The 7,742-nt window shown below is 65.0% G+C and overlaps 1 protein-coding gene across 1 annotated transcript in view; it reads left to right on the top strand.

The window, feature by feature from the left end:
• Nucleotides 1-5,074: 5,074 nt before the first annotated feature.
• Nucleotides 5,075-7,742, top strand: part of SKOR2 (SKI family transcriptional corepressor 2) — a 27,017-nt gene continuing 24,349 nt past the window's right edge. Inside the window, exon 1 of the mRNA XM_062600151.1 lies at nt 5,075-7,279. Within this exon, the coding sequence (XP_062456135.1) occupies nt 5,075-7,279 (2,205 nt within the window). The remainder of the gene's footprint in view (nt 7,280-7,742) is intronic.

Here is a 7,742-nt window from a genome sequence, read left to right as displayed (position 1 = left end):
TGGGGTGTTTTTGGTTTTTGGTTGGTTTGTTTGTTTGTTTTGGCTTGTTTTTTTTTTCCCTGCCCTGGGAGTTAATTCACCCACATCTATATTTGCAGCTGTTTCCACCCCTGCCCCTTCCACAGTCTGGGACCGACCAAATAAACCCACTCGCGTTTTTTCTCCCTTTTTTTTTTTTTTTTTTTTTTTTTTTTTTTTTTTTAGCGCTGATGAGCGGGAGCAGGGGGCGATTTGCAGCCAGGATTTTCCCCAGGGCTGCAAAGTCCGCTCTCTGGCGAGGGATTAAGGTCGGAGGGCGTCTCCAGCGCCGTTTCGGTGGGGCACCTTCCCCGCTGCGTGCCCGCAGCCCGGCCTCGGCTGCCGCGCCGCGCCGCGCACCGCCGAGCTCACGGAGCGGCCGCGGACAAAAGATGCTGGCAGCAGCATTCCGGCCGTGGGAATCAACCCGCCCGGAAATACCTGCTCGCTGAAATCTCCCGCTGCCCTCCAAGCGCCAGCGGAACATCGCGTTGAGTTTCCCTTCCTCCCCCCGCTCCCGCCTTCCCGGTGTCACGGTGGTGGGCGCATCTTTCGGAGGCGTCCTCTCGCCGGCGAGGAACTCCACGCAGCTCCCTGCCCTTTTGTTGTGTCTAGCTCGGTTATTCAGGAGCAGAGACAAAAGCCCGAAGTGATGTGATCTAAATGAGCTCCGGGGTTTTCCAGATGGGACCACCTCTATTTCAAATGCCCTCTCTGCTTTCAGCGCTTAATATAAGAAAATACGATTAAAAAAATTAAAAAGGCTTTGCTCTACACCAAACAGCGCTGCGAAATCTATCTGAAAGTCTTTCAAAACCCTCCTTTATTACCTAAATTTATTAGGGAAAGAGGGTTTATGACGGTACCCTGTGTGTCTGTTACTTGCATGGCCGCAAGTTTCAATGGGATGTGGAGGAGTGGTGGGAGGAGGGAATGGATCGGCGCGGGGGGTGGTTTTCTTTGTGGTTTTGAAGCGGAGTAAGGTTATCTTGCACCTCGTGGCCAGTCTACTACACTGTTTAATAGCTATGGAAGTAAACAGAAGCCGCGAGGGTGGGTTGGGTGGCTTAAACTTGGGGATTGCTGGACCCTTTTCTCAGCTGCTCTTTTCGACACGAAGCAAGCCGCAGTGAGAGGATTTGCTTCTGCTTCCTCCTTACTTGAGCCATTCCGAGGCAGAATCGCGGTAGCGAAGGGAAGAGGAGCCAGGACTCAATTTTATCCCTTCCAGGCTCCCGGGGGGAATTTGTTCGCCTTCCCCTCTCCTCTCGAGGGAAGCGACTCCCGCCGAGCCAGTGCGGACGGCAAGAGCAAATAACGAAATGGACGGGAGCACCTTGAGGAGACAGCAGGACAGGAGCCCATCCCGCAGCTCCCCGGGTGGGGGGGGGGGGCGCGCAGGGACCCCTCCGCAGCCGGGCTGGCCCCCGCCGGGGCGCGGGCTGCGCTCCGGGGCCGCCCGGCGGAGGCGGCGATCGCGGCGGCCGCGGCCGGGGCCGCCCCCGCGGGCCTCGCGGGGCCGGGGGCCACCTGCGGCAGGGGCCCGGCCGCTGGGGGGACAGGCCTTTCTCCAGCAAGCCGAGCCGGCCCCGCGCAGCTGCTGCAGGTCGCGCTTCCTCCGCGAGGTTTCCCGACAAAACTCGTGTGGCAAAGCACCCGGGTACATCCTTGTCCCTCTTCTCCAAGGGGCTAGTGCGGGGCGGTGTCTTCCCCCCTCCCTCCGCAGCTGCAGCTCCGGGCACTCCCCGGTGACACGCGGTGTCCTGCAGCCTCTCCTAAAGAGCACAAGTCCCCACGGGTTTCGGCTTTCTCTGCAGAGAAAATTGAGGGGACCTCTCAAACGCGCCGATTGCAGGGAGGCCGTTAGCACCTATCAGGTGAATAAGCAAGTTTGGCCTCTCTTCTCTTCTCTTCTCTTCTCTTCTCTTCTCTTCTCTTCTCTTCTCTTCTCTTCTCTTCTCTTCTCTTCTCTTCTCTTCTCTTCTCTTCTCTTCTCTTCTCTTCTCTTCTCTTCTCTTCTCTTTCACTGCAAAATAAACGGCAAGCGCTGGCTAATAACTTCCCCGGATCGAGCCTGCGTTTTTGTACCCTCTCTCGGGTCGCGAGGATGCAGCTCCTGGGGGAGCTTCGTTGAAGGTGCCTCGCCAAACCCTGCCGCCGCCTGCAACCAGCCGGAGTAACCGGCTTTCCCCTCTCTCCCCACGCCAGGATCAGAGCCCCAGGCAGGCTCTTCAGCACCTGCTTCGCTTGGGAATGGAGAGTGGAAACACCACGCGGCGACCGAGCGGGCCCCGCCGCTCCCCGGGGACCGGGCCGCTGCCCCCGACGGCGGGGCCGGCACTGCGGAGCACCCGCCACGGCGGGCGACACTTCCCCTGAAAACACCCTTTAACTCGGCGAAACAAGACAGGCGGGGAAATTTCCTCCGTGGCGCGGCCGTAGATCATGCAATGCTTGACATGGGTTTAACCAATAAAACAATTTGAATCAATTAGCTGGCGGAGGAGACTTTGGAAGTGTAAAATTCCTGTCAGCCTGCCTAGGAAGCATTGATTAAAATGTCACCCGTGTGAGGACCGCAGCGGCTGCCCAGGCGAAAGCAGCGGGCTCGGTGCGGGAGCGAAGCCCGGGGGGAGGGCGACGAGGGGCTCCGGGTGACCGTCGCCGCACGGGGGGCAGCAGGCTTTAACGAGAAGTGACAGACCTACTAAAGAGAAGGGTGATTTTTCAAAGTTAGCCAGGACCCAGGCGATTGGGACGGGGAGGTCCGCGGGAAAGAGTGGAAAGAGAGGTTGGGGTGGTTTTTTTTTGTTGTTTGTTTGTTTGGTTTTTTTTTTTTTGTTTTTTTTTTTGTTTGTTTTTTTTAACTCTTTGGGGTAGTTGTCCTGGGAAAGGTCGGCGCGGAGAGTTTCGCTTGGCTCCGCGCAGCCTTGCAAAAAAACTCCCTGCGACCCCCACGTTTTCGTGACTTAGAAGGCGCAGGAAGGTTTGGCATTTCTCGTGTGCCTGGTTAGAAAAACAGAGAGACAGGAGCATCATTTACGTTAAAAAAAAAAAAAAAAAAATCAGAGCTGTGTTAGGAAATATCCGGCCGCTCCAAATTTCTTTTTTTCTTTTTTTTTTTTCTCTTTTTTTTTTCCTGGTTCAGCTAGAAGGGAGGTTTGGGGATTTTGGCGGAGGAAGGTGTTATGATTTTTGTGCCCTCGCTGCACAGATGTGCTCGAGGCCGAACAGCTGGATCTTCCTTCCTCTTCATCCAGACCTGCCGGTACAGTGAGAGAAGGGGCTGGCGGGGGGAGGCTGGAGAGACCTCCGAAAAGGAGGCAAAACACAGCTGGTCTTGGGGCGGGGAGGATCTGTATCGCAGCAAGCGGGGCAGGAGAGAAAACGAGAACGTTGATATTTTTCCGTGTGATATTGGATTTATTTTTTTCGGGGCGACCTTGAAACATCTACATTTTTGCTGCACCGTATTCACCTGCTGTAGGGGGTAAAAAGAAAAAAAAAAAAAGAGAAAGAAAGAAAAAAGGGAGGAAGGCGCGGCGGTCGCGCTGGAGACCTGTGTCATTTGCGTTTCTTTTGCTCGGTCGAGGCATAATGCAATGAGAGAAAATAACATTTGCGCCGCGTTAATGCTGTGGGCTCTTAAGCGAGGATCTCCCGGTCCTTTTGAACCCGGTTTGCACGGATGGCTGCAGTGTAGCTGTCTGGGGAAGGGGGGGGCTGGGGGGGGCTCTCCCGGCATCTCTTCACGCCCGTGAGGACGGCTCGCTGCGGCCGAAATCAACTATCAACTTTTTTTTTTTTTTTTTCCCTCGCTTCCCTTCTCACCGCCCTAAATTTGTGACAGTTCCTTTAAAAACAATCTTTCCGAAAGGACGTGGCTTCCGTACTCAAATTGAATATATTCATTTTCTTGGAAGTGATCGCGCTCAGACATTGCGGCGGGGGGGGGAGGGAAGGAAAAAAGAGGGGAAAGCGCAATGTTATTTAATACGTTTCGTGGCGGAGTTCAGCGTCCTGGCGGCGCCCAGCACTTTCCGCTCTCGAGTAAATCTCTGGCGAAGCCGGCGCGGATCCGACGGCGGAGGCGACTCCGCGCAGCGCCGCATCGACCGGGGGGTAAAGGGGGGGGCGCGACGGCGCGGCCTGACACCCCCTCCCCACGCGGGGCGGGGAGGCGAGGCCGGCCCGCTGACGTCACCGCGCCCACGGGGGGCCGCGGCGCGCGGCCGCGGCGCGCCCCAGACACGCGCGGAGGCTCCGCGCCGCGCTGCGCCGGGGATGCGCCTCCCTGCCGACGGCGGCGGTGCGGGGGCGCCCCGGGAGCCGCGGAGGTAAGCGGAGGCGCGGAGCGGTGCGCGGGCGTCCGCGGAAGGCGGCTCGCCGCGATAATGAAGTTTCTCTCCGCCTCTCGACGAGGGGGCGGGGAGGGGGGGGGACCGCAGCGCCGGGAGCCGTCGGAAGGCGCCCGGTGCCGGTGGAGCAGGTAGAGCAGCGCCGGGGCCGCCCCCGCGGCACAAGGGGCAGTGAGGGTGCCCCGCGCCCCGTCGAGGCCGGGCTTTGCGTGGGCGCCGCTGTTTCGTTTCGTCTCGTCCGCGGCGGATTTCCGCGGACGGGGCGGGGAGGGTTGGGGCTATGCGGGTTTCGGGATTCGCCGTGCCTGGAATGTACTTGGCGACGCTCCGAAATGGGGGGGAATCCAGCAATTTGCCGTAATCTGCGCACCTGAACCGAGATGCGCCCGGCGGAGGTTTACCGGTAAGGAGGAGGCCGTCGGGGAGCGGGCAGGTGGCGGCGGGGAAGCCGGGCATAACGTCGGGGGAAATAATCCGTGCGGGGGCCGACTCGATCATTCAGGATCTCGTTTTATTCTTCAGTCCCGGGAGCTCTTTCCCTCTCCCACCCCACCCCCCGAGACACTTCTCAGACGGCGGCACCGGTATCCCGCGTCGCGGCCGGGGGGTGGCTGGGGACGGAGGGGGCCACTCTGACGGCGTCTCTCTCTGCCCTCCCTCCGCAGCAGGCGCAGAGGAACCCCCCCGGCGCTGAGGCGATGGCGACGAGCCCGCTGCCCGCCCCCACGGACATCCTGCTGCCGTCGCCGTCCAGCACGTACCCGCCGGAGCCCATGAGCCAGCCGCGGGCCGGCCACGCCGCCATGAAGCCCAACCAGGTGGGGCAGGTGATCCTCTACGGCATCCCCATCGTCTCCCTGGTCATCGACGGGCAGGAGCGGCTGTGCCTGGCGCAGATCTCCAACACGCTGCTGAAAAACTTCAGCTACAACGAGATCCACAACCGGCGGGTGGCCCTGGGCATCACCTGCGTGCAGTGCACGCCGGTGCAGCTGGAGATCCTGCGGCGGGCCGGGGCCATGCCCATCTCCTCCCGCCGCTGCGGCATGATCACCAAGCGGGAGGCCGAGCGGCTCTGCAAGTCCTTCCTGGGCGAGAACCGGCCGCCCAAGCTGCCGGATAACTTCGCCTTCGACGTGTCGCACGAGTGCGCCTGGGGCTGCCGCGGCAGCTTCATCCCGGCGCGCTACAACAGCTCCCGCGCCAAGTGCATCAAGTGCAGCTACTGCAGCATGTACTTCTCGCCCAACAAGTTCATCTTCCACTCGCACCGCACCCCCGACGCCAAGTACACGCAGCCCGACGCCGCCAACTTCAACTCGTGGCGCCGCCACCTCAAGCTCACCGACAAGAGCCCCCAGGACGAGCTGGTCTTCGCCTGGGAGGACGTGAAGGCCATGTTCAACGGCGGCAGCCGCAAGCGGGCCCTGCCGCCGCCGCCCGCCGCCGCCGCCGCCGCCGCCCCGTCCTGCCACCCGCTGGGCGCCGTGAAGGCGGCGGCGGCCGTGGTGGGCGGCGGGCTGCTGAGCCCGCACCTGCTGGCGGCGCCGCCGGAGCTGCACCACAAGCGGCCGCGCTTCGAGGAGGACGAGGAGCTGCAGGAGGCCGTGGCGGCGGCGGCGGCGGCGGCGGGGCACGGCGGCAAGAGCCCGCGGAGCTACCCGGTGATCCCGGTGCCCAGCAAGGGCTCCTTCGGCGGCGTGCTGCAGAAGTTCCCGGCCTGCGGCGGGCTCTTCCCGCACCCCTACGGCTTCCCCGCCGCCGCCTTCGGCCTCTGCCACAAGAAGGAGGAGGGCGGCGAGGGGCTGGGCGCGGCGCACAAGGGCGGCGGCGCGGGCGGCGGCGGCGGCGGCGGGGGGCTGTCGGGGCTCTTCTGGCCCGGCAGGAAAGACGCCGCTTTCTACCCGCCCTTCTGCATGTTCTGGCCGCCGCGCACGCCGGGCGGGCTGCCGGTGCCCACCTACCTGCAGCCGCCGCCGCCGCCGCAGCCGCCGCCGCCGCCGGGCGCGCTGGGCTGCGCGCTGGGCGAGGGCGCCGGGCTGCTGCGCCAGGCCTTCCTGGAGCTGCCGGAGCCCGGCGGCGAGGCGGCGACGGCCGCGGGGCTGGGCACGCCGCCCGCCGCCCCGCCGCCCCCCGCCGCCGCCGCCGCCGCCGCCGCCGCGCGGGACCCGCTCTTCGAGGCGCCCCCTGGCGGCGGCGGCGGCGGCGCGGGGGATCCCGCCTCGCCCCCCGCCTCGGACGGCGGCGGCGGCCGCGTCCCCGCGCACCACCCGCACCTGCTGGAGGCGGCGGCGGCGGGGCGCAAGGGCGGCGGCGGCGGCGGGTACCACCACTCCAGCGCCTTCCGGCCCGTGGGCGGCAAGGAGGACTCGGAGAGCCTGGCCAAGCTGCACGGCCCGCCGCGCCCGGCCTCGCCGCTGCTCCTGCTGCCGCCGCCGCCGCCGGCCCGCGCCGCCGCCGCCGAGGAGGAGGACGAGGAGGAGGAGGAGGCGGCGGCGGGCTGCCCGCGCCACCCGCTGCCCCCGCACCGCCTCCTCTCGCCCACCGGCAGCTTCGCCAGCGAGGACAGCAGCGAGGAGGAGGAGGAGGAGGACGACGACGAGGCGGAGGTGGACGTCGAGGGGCACAAGCCCCCCGAGGAGGAGGACGAGGAGGAGGACGAGGAGGAGGAGGAGGAAGATGGCGAGCGGCAGCCCCGCGCCGCCGACCCCCTCGCTGCCGGCGGCCGCTTCCCACCGGGCCGCGGCGCGGCGGACAAGGGCGGCCGGGAGCGCCCCGCCGGCGGCCCCTTCCCCGCCGCCCGGCCGCCGCCCGAGGAGAGGCCGGGGGAGAGCCAGGCCCCGCCGGCGCGCAGCAGCCCGGCGCACCATCCCGCGCCGGAGGAGCAGCCCCCCTACAAGGATGTAAATATCCCCTTCAGGCACCTCCCGGCTGAATTAGCCGTACGAAACCCCCCGGCGGACGCGCGCCGTGGCGCCTGTGTCCCCCCGCTCTGCCCCGGCCGCCATTTCACGCCTGCCTGAGGCCCGGCCGCCATGTTGGGCCTGGCTCCTCACAGGGTGTCAGGCCCGGCGACGCCGCCTGCCCCGCCAAAAAAGCAGCCGTCTGCGCCCAAAAACGCCACGCTCCGGGCGGCCGCAGGCCTGCTGCCGGGCACCCCGCCGCCACGAAGGCGGCCGCGGCCTCGCGGCAGGCCGAGCGCGCCGAGGCCGCGACGCCTGTTGCTGTGAACGCCAGCCGTAGGGTTTCTCCGCCGCGGGTCCCTGCGGGGCGCGGGGGGCAGCGCAGAAGGGTCTTTCCGGGCGTTTGTAGCTGGCCCAACCTCACACGACATAACCCAGGCCTCAGAGCCCCTCGCCCGCCCGC

This window comes from Rhea pennata, chromosome Z (assembly GCF_028389875.1).
Source record: "Rhea pennata isolate bPtePen1 chromosome Z, bPtePen1.pri, whole genome shotgun sequence".
Classification (NCBI taxonomy): domain Eukaryota; kingdom Metazoa; phylum Chordata; class Aves; order Rheiformes; family Rheidae; genus Rhea; species Rhea pennata.
The sequence above is the reverse complement of the archived record's forward strand: the minus strand, read 5'-3'. Positions and strand labels throughout refer to the sequence as shown.